Here is a 23,097-nt window from a genome sequence, read left to right on the forward strand (position 1 = left end):
ATGCTAACTCCTCGGCTAGTCGTCGTCGAGCATGGTGAGGGTGAGACTACGCTATTCTTCTGGGCTGGACTGCACTGTAATGTGCCAATGTTTGATTGCACTGCCAATCCACGTCTGCCTGCTCTGGTCCGCCAATGGTGGACTGCTCTGTTGAGCCGCGTGGTCTAGTTGGTTTGCAGGATGAGGACGACTTTCCCTCTAATTTTGCTCCTAGGTTCCTGCGGACAGGATGTAACATCGCTTTTTGTCTTATTTGACAGTTTCCTTTGTTTTCTGTTTGAAAGAAGGTTACAAAGGAGAAATTAGGTCCTACCTGCTAATTTGCTTTCCTTTAGTTCCTCCGGACTGGCCCAGAATGATTGATGGGTTGTTCACACTTACCAGCAGGTGGAGACTGAGAAGACTGATTTTGAGGCATCCAATAAGAGCCATACTCAGCCCTTTGGAAACCTCAGTATTCACATAGCAAAGCAAAAGGAAAGAGAGACATTAAACATCTGTGCACCCGTCAGTTCATACAGCCACCTACCAACAAAGAGACCTTGCTGGCCACTGTCGAAAAATGTTGACCACTCCAAACTGAGTCAGCAGCATCATCAGAAATGTGCCTATGTGCAACTGCATAGAAATGGTTGAATAACTAGTCTCTTTGCGAATATATCCATAAATATAGATACTTTAAAAAAAATTTAAATCAAACAGCTCCCCACAGAGACAAGAGTGAATGAAACTAATACCAGTACAAAATTATCTCCAAGAACAAATCGAATACCGAATAGGGCCGGTATGGAGGGACTAAAGGAAAGCAAATTAGCAGGTAGGACCTATTTCTCCTTCCTTAGCGTCCCTCCGTACCGGCCAAGAATGACTGATGGGAAGTACCAGAGCAGTAAACCACGGCAGGGATCAAACTAGGACCACTGCCAGATTCCAGTAAGTGAAAACTGAGACCCAATGCACCTGGACATCTGTCCAACTATATCAAAGAAGTAACGGTGTTCAAGACACCCGAACACTAGAGCTTAGTTCCCGCCATGTGGGTTGCAAAAGAGCAAGCAGATTTAACTCTGTCAAACTCATGAACTGATCTTTGCACTAGAATATCGAAATCTAGAATATGCCTCGTCAGAGTCACCAAAGAACGCTCCTGTCAATTGGAGATCTGAATTCTTTCAGGATGAGCAGAAGAAAGAAACTGTGCACCAAGATAGCAGGGAAAGACCTGTCAAAACACCAAACAATGGACGTGCAAGATAACTCTGGAACTAAGCATTCTCCCCCTATCACGCAGATGCTGTTACTACATAGACTGAACTGCCAACCTTCTCGAGGAATGAAGTGCATGCAAAACCCCAGACAGGTCCTAGAAGAATAAGGAGCATAGACTGGAAATACTAAGGAATGGCCAGACTTTCTGAAGAAAGAAAGAAACTGGTTCCCAATGTTCTCAAGGGCCCAAGCCACAGAAAGAAAGAGAGCCATGAGGGGGGGGGGGGGGGAGAGAGAGAGAGAGACCATCTAGGCCCCCTAACTCATCCATGAAATGGCTCTGAAGATAAGAGGGGAGAGAAAAGAGCACAAAGGAAGAATAAGAAGCAGAGTGAGAATAAACAATGAGTGAATCACAAACAGTAAAGGAAGTCACTCTGGAGACAAAAAGGTGAACACTGTTGCAAAAATACCACACAGTCTAGGAAAGATTCGCAAAGAGTCACTCAAAGAGCAAACCAAAAGAAACCAGCCAGTCACCTGACTGAAAAGGGAAAATAAGGTTAATCCCTCCCAGACCAAAATACTCACACATAAGTGGCACCACTGATGGCAGTGGACCAGTCCACGGCTATAGGAGAGATGTTCGAGGGATCCTAAACTAAGACAAAAGCCAAAGAAGTACAGCTTTGACAAGAGCAAGCATCCAAGCTAAGCCAACAGAAGAAGATACCTAGTGTCTGAACAACAGGTCCATCAGCAACAAGGCATAAGTCATCAAAAGGCTGTACATGACCCAGTCTTCTGCCGAGTTCCCGAAGAGAAGGCGACACTCATAATGTCACAAGTGAATCACTTCAACCCTGGAAACACAACCTCCATCCCAGCCTAGACTGGCAGCAGAGAGAAAAATGAGCTCCAGAAAATTCCCACTGTCAACCGAGATGCCGAGCAGCCAAGATGGGAAGCATAACCAAGTAAGGAAGACTGTGTAAGGGCTAGGCGGAACTCCTTCCATCTTGACAACCGCTCAGTAGTGATAGAGCTGTTGGAGGGAAAACAGCTGAGATCTCAGGAGCAAAGCCATCCTTAGACTCCCAACTTCTCGAAAATAACAGATACAGGAAGCCAATCAACCTCCATAGAAAAGGAAAAAAACAGCTGACCACTCTGTGAATCCAACAGGAGTAAATCTGCAGAAATGCCTAACATCTTATGTTGTGGAGATCCCAGGTCATTAGGAAACCACCAGAAAACTTGTAGGAGTCAGAAAAAAAAGAGAAATGATCAAGAATAGCTGCCAAAAAATGTGGCTGACTGAGGGAATGGGAAATGGAGCAGTTAGTCCTGGTGTACCATTCCCGAACTGTAGGATCTCAGCTAGACAGGGTTAAACAGAGGAAGGATGTAAGAGAAATGCTGAAGATAGCAACCCCTGGTGAGGCTAAGCAACGTGGGATGCAAGAACCACCTTAGGAGATAGTGAGGGCTGCAGGCAGCATGCTGAGAAAGGCATTGTCAAGACTTTCAATACTTTAGAGTTTGAGAATATACACATTGTTGTTGGCAAAAAATACTCCTTGTAGAAGGGCCAAGACTGAGCCTACCTCAAAATAGAAGAGCCATGTTCTTGAGAAGGGCATCGAGGTATCAGTTCTACCCTCGACTCTGGCGAATCTTCCTCCACTGACATTGAGGGGAGTGCCAACATGGGCAGCTGTCAACACTGGTGCCCTTACCTCAGGCTGAGGGCCTTGTGGGACAGCATCAAGAGGCTCAGACACTGATGCACACTGCTGTACAAACCCCACCAAGAGCTCAGGGAGCATGGTCTGGATGTACTCATTGACAGATGCCATTGTGGAAGGCTAGGGTTTCAGTTCAGAGACAGACTGCTGAACTGCAGGGGTTGAGATGGGTGCCTGGTCCTGGCTTCATGGAGACCCATGCATCACCACCTCCTGTATGGAGGGGAAGTGGTCTTCCTGGTGTCAATGCTTCTTGGGGACCAGAGCTCTCTGTGCCCTGGAACTCCCGGCACTGTGCATCTAGGGGGACCAATGCCATTGCTTCTTAGCCTTTGCCCATTGCCAGTCATCAATGCTACTTAGTGCCAACGAGGACTTCGTCGAATCCCCACGTTGCCTCGGAGTCGGCTCTGATGCTGAATGGTCCCGGGGTCTCTGCACAGCAGTCAGCATCGAGGCTGATGGAGACACACTTGAAGCATGACCGCTCTCAGTATCTGAGACAGACCTCTCAGCCATGCGGACCGATGTACCCGATGCCAATGCAACTCCAGATGTCAATGCCAAAAGCGACACTGATGCCGATACCAATGCCAAGATTTTTGACTTGGCTCCCAAAATGTTCTCTCTGATCCTCTCTGGTCAGCTGGGTTCTTTTCTTCATATGAATGCAAAGAACACAGCTGGAAGGGGTGTGTTCAGGCCCCAAACACTGAAGACACAAAGAATGAGTGTTTTTGCCTGAGATGGTTCTATTACACTGTCTACAGCGCTTAAAACCACTGGGAACATGGAAGGGGAAACAGCCGTGGCTAAATCAAACTGTTCAATGGTGACTAAAAAAAAGGCCAACCACTAGAAAAAAAATCGAGAGACAAACACCTGACCAGACCTCAGACGTAAGAGGGCCTATGGAGCATGCCAAAAATCAAAGAAACTTAAAACAAACTGAAGCTGTATAGGAAGGGGAAAGGCACTTTTCCTAAGGGTAAAAAAAGAAATGAAAAGAGCAGGGTAAAAAAACCCTGAATGGAAGACACAAAATAAAAAAAAAATAATGCTCACGCTCCAGAATCTGTGAGGAGCGCTGGACAATCGTGTTATCACCTCACTGCAGATGAGAAGAGTCTGATGGTCCACTCTCACGGCAGGCATGAAGGCACTCGTGCATGAGCGGTGGAGACACTGCACATGTTCTTAGAGCTATACTAGCTTGTTTAAGCTTTGCACCAGGTGACATGGATTACGTATCCCACAATTTAACTGAATAAAGAGCCAATTAGCACTGATTACTGAGATTTTCACAAGCAAGTATTGGATCTTTTAAAAAGTTATGTGCGTAAATTTAGATGTGTGTTCAAAAAGGGGGCGTGGCCATGGAGGGTCATGAATGGATAGGGAGCATTCCTTTAATTTATACATGTTGTTATAGAATAAAGGGGATCCACATCTAATTTAGGAGCAGAGAATTACACCAAGATTTCATTGGTATTAATGGTCACGTCAAAATATAGTTGCAGTTCCTGGTACCAAGCAGTATTCTACAAACGACACCTAATTTTAAGTGCCACTTACAAAAATAGCTAAGTGCTATTTTTTTTTGGTCTGATTTTTTAGTCACCATTTATTGAATTTAGTCCTAAGCGTCTAAATATTGGCCTGCCTATCCCTCCCCTGTGAATGCCACCCCAAATACTTACATACTAAGCCATAGGCATAGATGAATTAGAACAGCGCTTAGCATGGCTGCCATTTACGGGTGTAAGTGTACTCTTACATACATGGATGGGGTATTTTCTAAATTTAAGTGTGCAAATTGCACTTACATTAACTGACCTGTTATCAGTGGCGTTCCTAGCCTGCATGACACCCGGGGCGGATCGCTGATGCGCCCCCCCCCCCCCGGGTGCAGCGCCCCCCTCCTACGAAATGACACCTCCCCCCCCCCCCCCCCCGGCGAAATGACACCCCCCCCGGGTGCACGCAGCTGGAGGGGGTGCCGCGGCACGCGCCTGTCGGCTGAGTCAGAGTTAGCGAACTCAGACACAGCCGACAGGCGCGTGCCGCGGCACCCCCCAGCAGCGTGCACCCGGGGTGGACCGCCCCCACCGCCCCCCCCTTGGTACGCCACTGCCTGTTATAGAATAATGGGATAACTCAGTGGCGTAGCCAGACCTGATATTTTGGCTGGGCCCAGAGCTAATATGGCCCACCCATATTACCCAAGGCAATGAGGAGCACATCCCCACCCAGAAATTCCCCAGCAATAAATTTTAATAGTGACCACCAGCCCCAGGCAGGCAGCAGGCCCCAGCTAGCTCAATTTTTAAAAAATTACACAGCACATGTCACACAATGTTAAAAATTATGATTAAAAAAAAGTACTTAAATTTTTATTACCGGCTCCTATTGCTGCTGGGCTCGCCTCAAAATAATGTTGAATCATGAAGAATAACCTTCCAGGGCCAGGCTTGTGCTCCTCACCTCCGCTCCACAACCCTCCTGTAAAATGTGCACTGCATGGCGTGCACATGATGGTGGTGGGCTGGACTGGAGTCCTCGACTGGCAGCTGAGCGGGTGCCCTTCCCTCTTTCTCTCCTACCCTTCCATCCAGTGTCATCCCTCTTTCTCTCTCCATCCTTCCACCTATTACCCTCTCCCAATCCTTCCATCCGTCTCCCTCTATCTCCCCTTCCTTCTAGACAGTTATCTCTCTACCCTTTTCCATTCAGCATGCCCTCTCTCCCCCCCCCCCCCATCCTACCAGTGGCTTTCCTCTTTCTCTTCCTACCCTTCCATCCAGCGTCTTCCCTCTTTCTGCTCCCTCCTTCCAGCATTTTCCCTCTTTCTCCCTCCTTTCATCCAGCATTTCTCCATTTGACCAGCTAAGGTCTCCCCCAGTTTCTCTCCAGCAGCTTCTCTCTCTTTCTCCTGCCATTTTCCATGTCCCCTCCTTCTCTCCCCCATTTTGCTACTCATCTGTCTCTCTCTCTCTCTCTCTGTACCCCTCTTCCATCTAGCATCTTCCCTCTTTCTGCCCCTTCTTCTAGCATTTTTCCTCTTTCACCCTCCTTTTATTCAACATTTCTCCTCTTGTCTCTCCATCTGACCAGTCAGGATATCCCCTTTGTTCCCTTTCCTTCTCCCCAGCAGCCTGTCTCTCCCCTGCTCTTTTCCATGTCCCCTCTTTCTCTCCCCATCTCCCTTTGGCTCTCCCCTGCTCTTTTCCATGTTCCCTCTTTCTCTCCCCATCTCTCTTTGGCTCTCCCCTGCTCTTTTCCATGTTCCCTCTTTCTCTGGCTCTCCCCTGTTGTTTCCATGTCCCTTCTGTCCCCCATCTCTCTCTGGCTCTCCCCTGCTCTTTTCCATGTCCCCTCTCTCCCCATCTTTCTCTGTACTCTCCAGCGTCATCTTCTTTTTTTCTCTCCCCTCTGCTCTCTCAAGCACCCTTCCCCTACCAACCACGTTTCCTCTCTCACTCTCTGGCCCTCTGAAACAGGAGAAGCAGCAGCGTCATCAACACAAGAAGAAAAACAAGCGTGGGGCCGCCCGCAGCAGCCTTCATTCATGCGCTGTTGGCTCTCCCATCCTCTGCCCCCGCTGACATCAATTTCCCATTCCGGGGGCAGAGGACAGGCAGAGCCGACAGCGCATGCCTGCAGCGGCGCGACCCCGCGCTTGTTTTTCTTCTTATGCCGGCTAAAGCTGAACTGAAGTGGCGGCTCTATGACCGGCGGCGTCGAGCAAGGCAAACTGAGCGCAGCGCTGCTTCAAATTTCAGCGCTCCGGAATCAAGATGGAGATGTGGTATCACGGATGGGTGGGCCTGGAAGAAAAGTGGCAGGGCCCGGGCCCGCCCAGGCCCACCTGTGGCTATGCCCCTGGGATAACTGTTAATGTTGACTTTGTTGATTTTGACCAGAATAAAATATGTATTTATTTGCTGCATTTGTACCCCACATTTTCCCACCTATTTGCAGGCTCAATGTGGCTTACACTATGTTGCAAAAGGTATAATCATAAACAGAGTAAGAGGTATGGTCTAATTTAACATATTACTGTGTAAGAAATTAGGTAGATAGGTCAGTAGAATTATTTACATAACACAAAATAAAACAGGTAAGATATAATGACCAATAGTTTTAATGTGATTAACATAATCAAATTAGAAGGGATCAGTATTAGTTGGTTTAGAGGTAGAATGGAATCAAGTCATTAAGGAGGTGCGTCTTCAATAACTTCCGGAAGGTTGTCAAGTCATGTGTTGTTTTTATAGCATTCGGTAGTTTATTCCATGATTTTGCGCAGAGGTATGTGAAGGTAGATGAGTGTAGTGATTTGTATTTGAGTCCTCTACAATTGGGGGAGTGGAGGTTTAAGAAGGTACGTGATGAACTTTTGATGTTTCGTGCAGGTAAGTCAATTAGGTCTGACATGTATGATGCAGCTTCTCCATGGATGATTTTATGGGTTAAGGTGCAAACCTTGAATGCAATTCGATCTTTTAGTGGAAGCCAATGTAATTTTTCTCTGAGGAGTTTGACGCTCTCATACTTCGCCTTTCCGAATATGAGTCTAGCTTACTAACTTACTAACAAACTACTGATAAGAAATTGTTGTTTTATCATATGTGCATGTGTTTCACCTAAGGTAACTGTTTTACTCCTGTACCAATAAGTAAAGGAAACCTACAGAAAAGACTTTAGAAATTAAACAGAAATGGGACACAATTTAAGAAATGTTTTTTCCAACAATCTATGGAGGTCAATAGTCAGCAGCTCCTACATGATTAGTCTATGCTAACTGGGAAAGAGCCGCTAAATATTAGGTGTGGGGACAGATCCGGAAGTTATCTGGGCAGCACCAATATTCATTGCCAGTGCTTTGATAACTATCTAGGCAAGCTGGGCCAGATAAAAGGCTTCCTAAATTGCTCAGTCAGCTGAATATGAGCGATACCTGGATGACTTCTGACAGTCTCTGATAAACTGGAAATTCAGAGCCGGTATATGCAAATGACCTAGCACTGAATATCCAGTTCTAAATCAGCCCACAGTGGTCAATATTAAAAAAAAAACAACAATGACCACCACAGGCCGAATGTTGACCGGATGGTCTTTTGTCTTTTTTCATGCCATTAAAACTTGCATTAATGAAAATGCACTCACAGCAATTTTTATTTGATTCTTTTTCAAGGTAAAATTAAGGATCTGTTCACTGAAGATTCTTTTCGACAACCCACTGTTCTAGTCCTGGTAAATGCTATCTACTTCAAAGGAAAGTGGGAAAAGGAATTTAACAAATATGAAACAAGAGAAGCAGAGTTCCGACTGAATAAGGTATTTATATAAAAGACACATTTTCTACCTAGTGTAGTTCAACTGTACCTTAAGGAGGTGATGGCAGAGAAGAAAGATCTTTGACAAAAGTAATTAAAATAGGAGTACAAATGATTATCTTTATTATTATTATTATTTATTTTGAGGATTGTAACAAGACAATAATCGAGCAATCCGCTTATACAGGAAAAAAGTGACATGAAAGAAAAAAGATCTTAATGAAAATACAAAAAAGGTTGGATTAATTCTATGGAGGTTGTTTAAAGTTAGGAACTAAAATGCTGGGTACTAAGTGCAAATTCTCTATTGGCAATTAAGTGCATTATTGCTATTATTGAATACTAACATACGTCCACAGCTATGCACCTGTTTTTAGGCGCCAACACTTATGCTAGCTCAATGGCTGGCGTAAATGCTCGCACCCAACTGCTGGAAGTTATGCACAAAACTGACAGTATTCTGTAAACTTGGCACATACGTGCAGGTCATACCACAACCCGTTCATGCCTCTCCAAGGTCCACGCCTCCTTGCAGTTAAGCGCTATGGATTTTGCAAGTTAAAGTTTGTAGAATCCTGACTTAGTGTAGTACAGCGCGCTGCTTTGAGAAGTTGTGGCAGCCATACTGGATAACTGTCACAAGGAATGGACAAAAAAGTGAGGACAGCTCAAAGAAGATTAGCTGTTGATATTAAAGACTTCCTGAAATCCTCTTTGAGCTATCCTCACTTTTTTGTCCCTTGCTTTTGTTGCATGTGAGGGCTTTCCTCCTTTTGCTTGTTTAACTGTCACAAGGGACAGGAGCAAAGGGGTTGCACTCCTGCCCCCAACGACCACCCTAGGAGATTGGGGCATGCTGGGGGAGATTTCTTATTGTCGAGGTCTTGGGGAGGAGGGAGGGAAGGAAGGGGCATTGTGGGGAATGGGAAGGGGCGCCATTTTTTTAAGTTATGCAGGTGCCAGCAATTTTCATTGCCACCCGCATAGCTAAGTGGCCATATTTAGGACAGATTTTGAGCTGTCCCAAATTAATCCACTTAGCTACGTAGGTGCTGACACTGAATAAAGCAGGTCTAAGGGAAACCATCAAATTGAGGGGGGGAAGGAAGGGAATAACTAGGATGGAGGGCAGGGCAAAGTAATAGCAAGGGGAATGAGTAGGTGATGAATCAATCGCAAGCATATTCTATTTCTAGATATTCAAATGAAAAGCTTCATTGAATGACCAGGTTTTTAAAGCTACTTTCAAATTCTTAAAAGAGGATTCAGAATGCATAGAGAGAGAATTCTAATAGTGAGGGGCCATAAAGAAAAAAACATGATGACATGTGAACTCGAGCTGTGTTACTTAGGGACTGGGAAAAACAAGGCGGTGACCATTCAAAGAACGAAGAGATCTAGCTGGAGAGTAAGGTATTGTCAAATATGCCAAATAGTCAGGGTATCCACACCTAAAAGCAGAGAAACTAAGAGCAAGGAGTTTATATTTAATGCGTTGTTCAATGGGTAACCAATGCAGCTTTTGAAATAAAGGAGAAACATTTGATCAATTTGTGAGCATAACAGATGAGTTTAATAGCTGGGTTCTGAATATTACTTGCATATCCTCAGTCTCCTCCCCAGTGCAACCCCCAGTACCGCCCCTGACTATCCCACTTTTTGATTGGGTGGTCTATGAGGATATTCAGTGGCATGATCTGGTTAAGTACCACTGAATATCCCCACTTAGCCGGTGGAAGTTGATTTATGCAGGCATGAGAGGCTCCTGCCTGCTTAAATCATTTTGAATATCGGTTCCTAAGTGCTTAAAGATAGGTATGTAAACAGCACATCTAAATTTAAGGATCTCAGTTGTAAGCTCTTAAAGATAGGCTCCTAAGTTCAACTGAAATTCGGTGCCTAATTTAGGTACTTACTTTTCCAAATATTGATTTTTCTCTGTCCTTGCATGCCACGTCTTTCGGTTTATATGGCCTGTGTGAGGGTATTCTTTGACTGGGTGACCAAATAACTGGATAAAGGACATATTCTAGATGTAACCTACTTGGATTTCAGCATAGCCTTTGATACAGTTCCTCAAAGAAAGCTCATTAATAACTTGTGAGAGCTGAACTTAAGACCCAAATTGGTGAGCTGAATTGAAAACTGGTTGACTGACAAATGACAGTGGGTGCTGGTAAATGAAATCCGCTCAGAAGGTGAGTGGTGGAGTTACTCAGGAGTCCATACTGGGGCTGATTTTGTGAGAGACATTGCTGAAGGGTTAGAAGAAAAAGTTTTGCCTTTTTGCGAATGATTCAAAGATAGCCAATAGAATGGACACCCTGGAGAGATTAGAAACCATGAGAAGAGATCTCCAAAAAAATTAGAAAAATGGTCAAAGTTCCTGTACTTAAAATTTAAAGCAAAGAAGTGCAGAGTGATGCACTTGAGGTGCAGAAATCCAGAGAAATCAGACATGGACTTTTCCAAAAATACTAGGACTAAGGGGCATGCGATGAAACTACAGTGTAGTAAATTTAAAACAAAAAATCGTAGAAAATTTTTCTTCACCCAACGCATAATTAAACTGTGGAATTCATTGCTGGAGAACGTGGTGAAGGCGGTTTGCTTGGCAGAGTTTAAAAAGGGGTTAGACAGTTTCCTAAAGGACAAGTCCATAAACCGCTACTAAATGGACTTCCAATTCCAGGAATAACATGTATAGAATGTTTGTACGTTTGGGAAGCTTGCCAGGTACCCTTGGCCTGGATTGACCGCTGTCGTGGACAGGATGCTGGGCTCGATGGACCCTTGGTCTTTTCCCAGTGTGGCATTACTTATGTACTTATATACTTAAAAACACCATTTTGGAAGCCCTGACCAGATTTATTCCATGTATTCACAAAGATGGAAAGAAGAGAAAATGACAGCCAGCATGGTTAAAAGGTGACGTCAAAGAGGCTATTAAAGCCAAACGAACGTACTTCAAAGAATAGAAAAAGGACCCAAATTAAGAAAATAAGAAGCAACATAAGAACTGGCGGTTTGATGCAAAGCATTGAAAAAGAAGGCTAAAAGAGAATATGAAAAGAAACTTGCAACAAAAATAAAAACTCATAGTAACAACTTATTCAGGTACATTAGAAGTATAAAGCCTGCAAGGAAATCCATGAGACTGTTAGATCATGAAGGAGTAAAAGGGGCACTCAGGGAGGGCAATGCCATAGCGAAGAGACTGAATTATTTTCTTTGATCTTTATGAGATCTACCTTTACCAGAAATGTTTTTCAAGGGTGATGGTGGAGGAACTGAAAGAAATCTTGGTGAATCTGGAAGACATACTGAGCCAACTTGACAAATTAAAGAGTAGTAAATCACCAGCACCAAATGGTATGTGTCCAAGAGTACTGACAGAATTCAAAAATGAAATTGTTGATCTGTTGTTAGTAATCTGTCATTAAAATCATCCATAGTACCTGAAGATTGCATGGTGGCCAATGTAACACTGATTTTTTAAAAGGGTTCCAGCATGGATTCAGCCAAGGCATGCATTGCCTCATCAGTTTACTTCATTTATTTGAAAATATGAATAAACATGTCAATAAAGGTGAGCCAGTTGGTGTAGGGTATCTAGATTTTCAGAAATCTTTTGACGAAGTTCCTCATGAGAGACTGCTGAGAAAATTAAAGAGTCATGGGATAAGATGCAATGTTCTACGAAGTTACTGCATCTGGGTTTAAAAAAGGTTAGGATAAGTACCTGGAGGAAAAGTCCATCGTCTGCTATTGAGACAGACATGGGGAAGCCATTACCTGCCATAGGATTGGTAATATGAAATGTTGCTACTATTTGGGTTTCTGCCAGGTACTTGTGATCTGTATTGACCACTGTTGAAAATAGGATACTGGGCTAGATGGACCATTGATCTGACCCAGTATGGCTATTCTTATATTCTTAAGTTCACATAGGAGATTGATAAGCACAGCTCAGGAGAGGGACATTGGGTTGATGGACCTTAAGGTGATCAAACAATGTGAGAAGGCAGTGGCCATGGCCAGAAGGATGCTAGGCTACATAGAGAGGGATATAACCAGCAGAAGAAAAGAGGTGTTGATGCTCCTGTTGAAGATATTTGAGGAGTTTCCCAGGTCCCCTTATGTGAGGAAGGCTGTTAATAAACCCAACTGACTCCAATCATTGAACCCACTAACTTCCAATCTAAAGTGAATAACCATGGACCAATCATGGACCAAACCAGTGCCGTAGCAAGGCCGGCTGACACCCGGGGTGGGTCGCTGCTGCGCACCCCCCCCCCCCCCCGGGTGCAGCACAGCACGCACCCCCCCCCTCCACGGCGCATTTTTACTTGCGGGGGACGGGCGGGAAGGTCGATCCGCCCCGATTGCATGTCGCTCGGAGCTGCGTCGACTCCGCTGGTTCCCTGCTCTCTCTGCCCCGGAACAGGAAGTAACCTGTCCCGGGGCAGAGGGAGCAGGGAACCAGCGGGGCAGACACCCCCCCCCCCCCCAGCACGTGCACCCGGGGCGGACCGCCCCCCCCCTTCCTACGCCACTGGACCAAACAACTCTGCTAGGCGTCTGTCTAGGGACATACATATCCCCAGTCAGACCCAAAAGGCTTGTCATCTTATTTTAATTAATCCTTTCACTGTCCAGATCAAACCAACCAATTCCCCATAAGCAAGAAATAAAGGAGATCATAGACAGGTTTAGTTAGAGAGTTTATTACTGACCCAAATCAGGTTACATACAGTAATGTATTCTTATGAAAAAGTCCTTGACAGGGACCACAGGCATCAATCTCTGGTCTCTCAAGCTTCTACTACTACATACCAAATGCCACCCATATTTATACCCTTTTCCTCCATTAAGTTCTATGGAATTCTAAAAAAACCATTCCTACGTAAGTGGCCCAGAGGGCCAAATGACACTTTTTTTTCCTTAACCACAGATTTTGATATTTTTACCCTTGGAACAAGTCCCCCACCTTTTTCCGGCAGATGGCCAGTCTTCTTTTAACCATAATGTACTTTCACTTCTGCTTTCCTGCAGGTCCCCTCTCTGCTATCTCTGCGGTCAGGGTCTATTTTTATCTATCAAACTAAAGACAGTCAGAAAATGCACTTTTAAAACCAATTCTTTCTTAGCCTGTTTTACCTTTCCCAATATCCTTTGAGGCTGGGCCAAGCTCTTCCAGCAGGCCCCAGACTGGGTAGTAGGCCTCAGGCTTGTACTATATTTATAGAGCTCCCCTCTTGCTGTCCCCGCAGCGGGGGCAGCACAAAGAAGAACATCTAGGTTACTACCGACTATTCCAGAAGGTGTTAGACTACAATGTGTAGGAGGGTATTGGCTTCTGAGAACTTCGGCGAACCTGTACCGTGCAGAATGCATGAAAAACCAGAAGTTATATGCATAGGTCCTAACCTATGCATAATAGTGGGGAATATGGTGTTCCATTTACACAACCCAAACCTGTGGCCTGTTTCTAAGATGTAGCCCCTCTTGAAACTTTTTCAAATCTGTGGTTAGTCACACAAATATGTCCATCCATTTAAATCTATTACATTAAAGCTATTTCTATAAATCTACATGCATGATTATATATGATAACGCTTAAAAAATATATATGGTTGCTATATTCCTAAACATTTTCTCTACCATAAGCTGATTAAAATATATATATTTCTGCAAGCATATATTGGTTACATATCAATTAGCATCTCTTAACACTTCAGCAATTCTATGTATTCTACTAAGTAGCTACAGAACTTCCTACTGTATCATAAGTATATAAGCACTGCCACGCTGGGAAAAGACCAAAGGTCCATCAAGCCCAGAACTCCGTCTCCGACAGCGGCCAATCCAGGCCCCAAGAACCTGGCAAAACCCCAGAATTTAATAACGATCAATGGACTTTTCCTTCAGGAATCTGTCCAGACTCCCTTTAAACTCAGCAAGGCCATGGTTGACACAGGAAACAAAATATCTAGCTCAGGGCTGAGCAGACCCATGGAAGGGATGCGAGGCTTGCTAGGTTAAATGACTCAGACAATTTTGTATCCTTTGGTGAAAGTATAGAAACCAATTAATGGCAAAGATTATAGAGAATGTAAAGCAAAGGAGTGGCCTAGTGGTTAGGGTGGTGGACTTTGGTCCTGGGGAACTGAGTTCGATTCCCACTTCAGGCACAGGCAGCTCCTTGTGACTCTGGGCAAGTCACTTAACCCTCCATTGCCCCATGTAAGCCGCATTGAGCCTGCCATGAGTGGGAAAGTGCGGGCTACAAATGTAACAAAAAAAAAAAAGGATGGAAAGAATTCAGCCACAATTTCGGGCCGCACTGAGTGAACCATAACTTGATACAGTAGGAAGTTCTGTAGCTACTTAGTAGAATACATAGAATTACTGAAGTGTTAAGAGCAGGGCCGCCGAGAGGGGGGGACAGGGGGGACAAAAGTCCCCGGGCCCGGGCCTCCAGGGGGGCCCCACGCCGCATGCCCATAGCTCCGCCCCTCCCCTCCGAGTTCCAGGGCCCGCCCATCATCCGTCGAGTTCCAGGGCCCACCCGTCGTCCGTCCCTTTCACCCGAGTTCCAGGGCCCACCTTCTGTCCCTCCCTCGTCCCTCCCTCCATCCGAATCATGTCAAAAGCGATCTTGTTCTTATCTGACCTCGTGGTTACGGTGCGAGCACCACGCAGTGAAAAGCGTGCAGGCTGCGCTTCAGCCTTCCTTTGTCTGTCTATCAGCTGAGGTCCCGCCCTTGCAGAAACAGGAAATGAGGGCGGGACCTCAGCTGATAGACAGACAAAGGAAGGCTGAAGCGCGAGCCTGCACGATTTTCACTGTGTGCTGCTCGCGCTGTAACCACGAGGTAAGAAGATCGCTTTTGACATTCGGATGGAGGGAGGGGGGGGCTTTGTTCTCAGAAGGAGGGAAGGAGGGGGGCCTTGGATCTCGGAGGAAGGGAGGGCGGGAGGGGGGCCTTGGATCTCTAAGGGAGGGCTTGGATCTCAGAGGGAGGGGGGGCCTTGGATCTCGGAGGGAGGGAGGGCTTGGATCTCTGAGGGAGGGAGGGAGGGGGGTCTTGGATCTCCGAGGGAGGGAGGGCTTGGATCTCTGAGGGAGGGAGGGAGGGCTTGGATCTCGGAGGGAGGGAGGGCTTGGATCTCAGAGGGAGGGAGGGGGCCTTGGATCTCGGAGGGAGGGAGGGCTTGGATCTCAGAGGGAGGGAGGGGGGCCTTGGATCTCGGAGGGAGGGAGGGGGGCCTTGGATCTCAGAGGGAGGGAGGGGGCCTTGGATCTTGGAGGGAGGGAGGGCTTGGATCTCAGAGAGAGGGAGGGGGGCCTTGGATCTCAGAGGTAGGGGAGGGCAGGGGGGAGAAAGAACATATCGCTGGACAGGAGGGGAGAGAAGAGATTGCTGGACAAGAGGGGAAGGCAGGGCAGGGGGAGAGAGAAGAGATTGCTGGACAAGAGGGGAGGGCAGGGGGGAGAGAAGAGACAGCTGGATAAGAGGGTAGAGGCATGGGGGAGAGAGAAGAGATCGCTGAATAGGAGGGCAGGGGGAGAGGAGAATTGCTGGACAGGAGGGGAGGGCAGGGGAGAGAGAAGAATTGCTGAACATGGATGGATGATTGGAGGGGCAGGGGAGAGAGGAAATTTACTGGATATGGGTGGATGGAGGAGAGGGAAGTCAGGAAGGAGATGCACATGGATGGAGGTGAGGGAAGAGAGGAGAAATGCTGGACATGGATGGAGTGGAGGGCAGGGAAGAGAAGAAATGTTGGACAAGGATGAAGGGAAGGAAAGACAAAGGAAGGAGATGCACACAGATGGAGGGAAAGGGAGAGAGGAGAAATGCTGGACATAGATGGAGGGGAGGGAAGACAGGAAGTACATGCACATGGATGGAGGGGAGTGAGGAGAAATGCTCATGGATGGAGGGGAAATTGCTGAATTTAAGGGCTGGATCGGAACACTTTCAGGGCAGATGCTGAAACTGGAGGAATGATAGGGACAGGGCTACAGATGGTAGACAGGACGCATAAGGACACAGGAGGATGGTGGACATGGTGAGAGAAAAAAATATCAAATGGAAAGAAGACACTGCATAAAACAGAAGACACTGGGACCAAAGCGAATAGAAAAACTATGATCAGACAACAAAGGTAGAAAAAAGTATTTTATTCAGAATTTTTTATGTCAGCTTTTGGAAATGTGTATCTGTGATGTTTTTCATGTAAGTTTCAATTTTTCTAGTATTGCTGCATGCTGAGTCTGACTTCTTCAGGTAACTTTCTAGTTCAGTATTTTGCCTTCATATTTTTTTTTATTTCTAGTTCTTTGTGTCATATCTGTTGCCATGTGTTTTTCATGTGTGATAAGGTACAGTATTCTGCTAGTGTGTAGTATTTGCAGCCCTTTTTGTTTTGTTTTTCATTAGGTTGTGTACTGGTGTTTTAGAGCCCGGTGTAATTATAGTGCTGCCTTTCCATGCATAAGGTTGTAGCTCATCCTGTCCTTGGAATTAGTGCTGTTATGGTTTGGTAAGGTTATGAGTGGGTTTTTGCACAAGTTTGTGTATAGTGTTTTGCAGTGGAGAGATTGTGTTTTGACCTTACTGAGGTAGCACCAAAACATCAGAAAAAGTGTAGAGCCTAAATCATGACACACTACCTCTTGAAGGATTTACATATAGTGCAGGGGCCCGGCCCGGTGGCGGGTGGAGCAGCCGTGACCTGGGGGGGGGGCCCAGGGGCGGGCTTGTCCCGGGCCCGGCCCAGTCTCTCGGCGGCCCTGGTTAAGAGATGCTAATTGATATGTAACCAATATATTTGAGCATTCTTAAATGACACCATTTTAAATACATCAGTAGAGAGACAATTGAATTATGCTTTCAAAACACAGGCAGGAAATATGCAGCTGGCAATAAGACCAGAATAGTGGTTTAGGCTAGCGAGATAAGATCTCAAACATAGAAAAGTTGAACATACTTCTCTCTTATTCTCTCTTAACAAAAGGGAAAGAAATCTGCAGTTAAAATTCTAGCGGAAACAGATTTGTACAGCCACATAGAAAGCATAGCAGAGAAACGCAGGAAATAAAAAAAAGGCGGGGGAAAATACACTTAAATCTTTTATCAAGAGGAGAAAACATATTTAAGAAATGGCAGTGCTAGTATTCAGCCCACTGTAATTGCAGTTTTAAATTAGAAATCTCCATTTGAGAATCTCTCCATATGGTAGGAGGAGTGTGGCCAGGAAGCAGGGCCGGACAAACCCAGTAAGCAAGCTATGCATTGCAGGAGGGCGTTTGCCTTCAAGGGCGCCTGCTGAGGCTTTTGTTTATCTAATCTCTCCTGCTCATCTCAGTCTGGCTCCAAAGCAGGAGCTGTCAGCTCTCTGTCTAGTCCCCTCCCAAGCAGAGAAATATCCTCCTGTTGTGTTTGTCAGAGGACCTCACTGCTCCAAACACATTGAGATTGAGAGTGAAACCAGGAGCTGGAATCCAGCCCAGAGAGGGCTCAGAGACAGCACAGCACAGCCTGGACCCTTGTTTTGTCAGAGACTGCTGTTTAGTGCTGCACCTGACCCACCCTTTTCCACCCCCACCCCAACACAGCAACTCACAGGACAGGAGGGCTAGATGGCTGCTTTCAATTCCTAACCATCACCAATCTCCTATCTCTCATTCCCACTTCAGTAACTCCTGTTAATCTGTCCAACTCAGATTGTAGAATATGTTAGTTTATGCTGATTAAGTCTGCCCTAGCTAGATCCTAAGCTGTGCTGGATGGGAAGACTATTGTGCTGCATGCAGAGTCTAACTTCTTAGGATTTCTGGTTAATTTTTGAAGAATTTGAAGAGGGGCTATCTCTGTTCTACATGTGTGACTGCAAGGCCAAGTGTCTGAATAGGGATCTGTTTGTTAGATTCTGAAATTTTGATAACACATTATTTTTCAGAGTTGGCAAGACTGTCTGTTCTCCTAATTCCTGGTCTGTGTGCTAAGTTATTTTTCTTCTATACTGGTGTAATATTTTCAATAATGCGATGGCTGGTAAAAGGGGTGTGTCTACTGTGGGGGCGGAGCCATAGTGATCCCACCCCTGGATGGGTAGGGGCGCCGACTAATAGACTGCAGGAGGGCGCTAGAAACCCTAGGGCCGGCCCTGCCAGGAAGGCAAATGCATGAACCACAGGGATGCCTTGATTTATGTATATATCTCCAATTTAAAAGTCAGCTAAAATAATCATGCCACTGACATTTCCTGCAAATGGAGGGCAGTGAAAATCAGATATTAACACTTGCACAAGAAAGTTTTCAAAGTACGCCATAGATCAAAGAGGAAGTTAGTTATTTATAACCATGTGGTGTCAGAATCAGGAAGTGAACATTAGAGCCCTTCATTTTAAACTATCTTAAATTTAGCAAAATAAAACATTTCATTTTGAGCTAACCAAAACCTGTAGCAATTCGTTCCATGACAAGGGAACCGAGAAGAAAGAAATTCCTCTCTTATTTCAAGCAACCTTACACAAGCAGAAATTAGTCCATTTAAAATGTATTAATATATGAAGCCTTTGTGTGATCTATTGTAAAAGATTAGCAGCTTGGCAACACTGACAATTCAAACAAAACTAGCAAAGGGTTAAGCCATGTTACAGTGCTCGTAAATCATAGTGCCTGAGTAGGGAAGGAAACATGTCTGTGAAGAATAGAGGGCAGTGAGTTTTATTTAAACTCATGCAGAGAAATTTATAGACAAAGTTCTGGACACCGAAAGATAAGGCAGAAAGGAAAACTGCTTTAAAATAAGAAGCATTCACTGTACAAGTCGTTGGTGAGGTCCTACTTGGCATACTGTGCTCAGTTTTGGAGGCTATATCTTGCTAAGGACATAAAAAGACTTGAAGCAGTTCAGAGAAAACCCAGAGGTCACACAATTCCTAGAAATTCAACTGCAGACCAATTATACAGGGCCACAAAGTAGAGGGGAAGAGATTCCCTTGGCCTGGCACAGCCATAAAAAAGCCATTTTTTTTCAGTGATGCTGCAGCGAGCCTGACAGCCTCTCTCAATCAGATCCAGCATTTTTCTCTCCTTTCCAACTCCCTCCCCCAGGTCCTCTACTTGCCTCAAAGTGATTGGCTGGCAAGCAGCAGTGAAGGGTCCTTCTTCCTGCTGTGCCCTGCCTATGTGGAAACAGGAAGTGGGACATGGCAGGAGAAAAGACCCATGGCTGGCAGAACAGTCTCTATTAATTGCTACTGCCTGCCAGTCAATGACTTTACTTTTGACTGATGGTACGGCGGTGTTGAGGGGGTTGGTGGCGGGGTCCTTAAGATGGTTTGCCCCAGGCCTGGCTGCGTCTATCAGCAGTCCTGCAATTATATCTAAAAAAAAAATGCCAGGGTCACTTACCAGTCAACAACAGAGAGCTAGTAAATGAAAAGGTATTAACAAACTTGGAAAGAGTGAACTAAAAACATATTATAAGGAAAGTTATATGCTGAAGCTGCAGGAGTATCATGTAATGGTGGTGAGAGAAAAGAGTGGGTACTATCAAAAAAGAATCACCGAGTCATTAAATCAGTCTAGTGAATTGTTTTCATTAGTGCGTTCATTGACCACAGTGAAAGGTCCTGCTCCATGTGACACCAGTATCTCTGCTGATGTGTTTGCAGATTATTTTGAGGCAAGGGTGATGAAGCAGTACAGGGTCTTTCTGATGCTGGGATTGGGTGTGTGAGTGATCAGGTGAATGTGACATGTTGGGATAAATTTGCTAAGGTGTCTGATAGAGAGGTATTAACAATTTTGAAAGCTTGCCATCCTACAAGGTCTATAATGGATGCGAGCAATCCATGTGTCCTGAGGAATATATCTTCATCAATTTCACCAGTGTTGTTAGAAATAGTGAATAAATCTTTGGATAGTGGGCTGCTTTTAAAGTTGCAGTTAAACCTAGAGTTAAGAATCCTGAGATGGGAGCCACTGTGCTCAGTAACTTTTGCCCAGTGGCTTCTTTGTCCAAGTTGGCTAAGATTATTGAGCAAGTGGTTTACTGTCAATTGGAGGAACAACTGTTGAAGGAGAAATGCCTTGATCCATTTCAGCATGGATTTCGTGGTGCACACAGTATGGAAGGGTTGATAGCAGCAACATTAGAAGTACGGCAGGTGTTGGTTAAGAAGGTTAGCTGTCTGATGTTTTTTTTAGATTTATCTGATGCCTTTGATACCCTCAACCATCGGATACTGTTGTAGTGTTTGACGGACTGTGGCCAGGGGCGTAGTCAGACTTCAGCGGGAGGGGGTCCAGAGCCCGAGGTGAGGGGGCACAATTTAGCCCCCCTGGCGCCGACGACCACCTCCCGCTGCCACCAACCCTCCTCTGCCACTATCGACCACCCTCCCGCTACCGTCAACCCTCCTCTGTCTCTATCGACCCCCCTCCTGTTGCCGCCAACCCTGCCCTGCCACTATCGACCCACCCTCCCGCTGCCACCAACCCTCCTCCGCCACTATTGGCCCCCCCTCCTGCTGCCGTCAACCCTGCCCCGCCCCGTGGTACAGGAAGATTGAGGGTGGCCAATGTAACACCGATTTTTAAAAAATGTTCCAGAGGTGATCTGGGAAATTAAAGACCATTGAGCCTAATGTCGGTGCCAGGAAATATTGTAGAGACTATTATAAAGAACAAAATTACAGAGCATAGTCAAAAGCATGGATTACGACAAAGCCAACATGGATTTAGTGAAAGAAGAACCTTGCCTCACCAATCTACTACATTTCTTTGAAGGGGTGAACAAACATGTAGATAAAGGTGAGCTGGTTGATATTGTGTATCTGGATTTTCAAAAAGCATTTGACAAAGTACCTCATGAAAGACTCCAGAGGAAATTGGAGAGTCACAGGATAGGAGGCAGTGTTCTAAAGTAGACAAAAAACTGATTAAAAATAGACAACTGAGAGTAAGGTTAAATGGTCAGTATTCTCAATGGAGAAGGGTAAATAGTGGGATTCTCCAGGGGTCTGTGCTGGGACCACTGCTTTTTAACATATTTATAAATGATCTAAGGATGGTAGTAACTGGTGAGGTAATTAAATTTGCTAACGATGCAAGAGGATTTTGAAAAATTAAAGAGGACCTTACGAGACTGGGCATCCAAATAGCAAATGTTCTTATGTACTAGTTACTGAGTAACTGATACAAAATTATACAAAACAGCTTAGCACATAACAGAAGTACACAGAAATTTCCTTAAGAAACCTGAATTCGCAGACAAAAAATGAATTAAAAATGATTGTTTCTAGTTCATTTTCTATAAGTGCTATTTTTCTACTAGGGTTGTTTGTATGTAAATCCTATTAGAAAACTAGTATGTGCTAGTTAACAAATAGTGGTTAAAATTGTTGTCTATTTACTAGATTACCTTCAGTATATTAAAATCCTTTAGCACTCTGGCTCTTAAAACAATCTTTGGTGATTACCTGTTAAACTGTTCGTAAGCCCTTGTGCCTAGGCTAAGGCTTAGGAAGGATCTTGGCCAAGGCCTAGGGTAGACGAAACAGGCGCTACACAAAACCACAGTCACAAAGCCCCGCACACTCAGGACACTCAACTAGCACCAACAGAAAAAGGGAGATAGACCACTCAGGTGGGCCTCACAGCCGAACAGGAACCCACTCGTACAGAGTCCAAGCTTATGGGCCTCACGGCTGAACAGGAACCAAGTCATACAGTAGGGAAGGGAAAAGAACAATGAGGGGTCCCAAAAGGGACTGGAGCTCATGCAAAGCGCACAACGCTAACTAGTGACAAGAGAAGGGCGACAGACAAAAGCTGGCAGGAACAGGCTACAACCAGAGGAAGAGAATGCAAAGCTACACAGAAACACAGGTGGCAGAGGCAAAGCCCACAGGGAAAAAGGGAAACCCGGGGACAGAATGAGACACAGACTCTACAAGAGCGAAGCTCCACATGAACACTCTAGGCTGTGCCACACAGCACTCAAGGGAAAAGGGAAGTCATTCATAGGAATACTCTAGGCTGTACCATACAGCACTCAAGGGTAAAGGGAAGCCACCTATAGGAAGACACATGGCTGTGCTACACCGCACTCAAGGATAAAGGGAAACCACTTATAGGATTACACAAGACTGTGCCACTCAGCACTCAAGGGTCAAGGGAATCCACTCACAAGAATACACAAGGCTGTGCCACAGAGTCAAGTAACTTACACTAGAGACAAAGGAAAGAGCAAGGAAACAGGGAAAGCTGCCTTTACATACACCAATCAGAAGGAGCAATGCACACAAGAATCAGGAGAGAAAGACAGCAGACAAAGAGTTAAAGCAAGCTAAAGGGAAGGGCTGCTTTTAAAACACACATCAGGAAGAAGCAGGGCTTACACTACAGTCCAAGGTTTAAAGCTAACAAAGGGAAAAAACAATGTTCTTACCAGAACTCATCAGCACACAGAAACAGAGCAAACAGAGCACCCACAGCTACACGGAAGCAAGGTAATCAAGGAAAGCAGCTAGGCAAGGGAAACAATCAAGCATATGCTGGGAACAACCAGCACACAGAAAAGCTACAAACAACAAGAAGAGTAAGCAAACTCCTACAGATGCACCGTGTGCTACTAGCACAGAGAGAGGGAAAGAGGCTCAGCTGACAGGAATCAATGCATAAGCAAGGGCTGTAGGGAGAGGTAAGCTTAAATAGAACCAGCTTCTGATGTCTGCTGCTTCAGACGTCAGTTCAATCCCAGACAGGCCAATCAGA

At 45.3% G+C, this 23,097-nt stretch overlaps 1 protein-coding gene across 1 annotated transcript in view; it reads left to right on the forward strand.

Annotated features, from left to right (window-relative positions):
- Nucleotides 1-23,097, forward strand: part of LOC115472915 (ovalbumin-related protein X-like) — a 134,444-nt gene that overhangs the window by 54,918 nt on the left and 56,429 nt on the right. The window contains exon 6 of the mRNA XM_030207435.1: nucleotides 8,155-8,297. Within this exon, the coding sequence (XP_030063295.1) occupies nucleotides 8,155-8,297 (143 nt within the window). The remainder of the gene's footprint in view (nucleotides 1-8,154; nucleotides 8,298-23,097) is intronic.

Source organism: Microcaecilia unicolor, chromosome 1 (genome assembly GCF_901765095.1).
Source record: "Microcaecilia unicolor chromosome 1, aMicUni1.1, whole genome shotgun sequence".
Classification (NCBI taxonomy): Eukaryota; Metazoa; Chordata; class Amphibia; order Gymnophiona; family Siphonopidae; genus Microcaecilia; species Microcaecilia unicolor.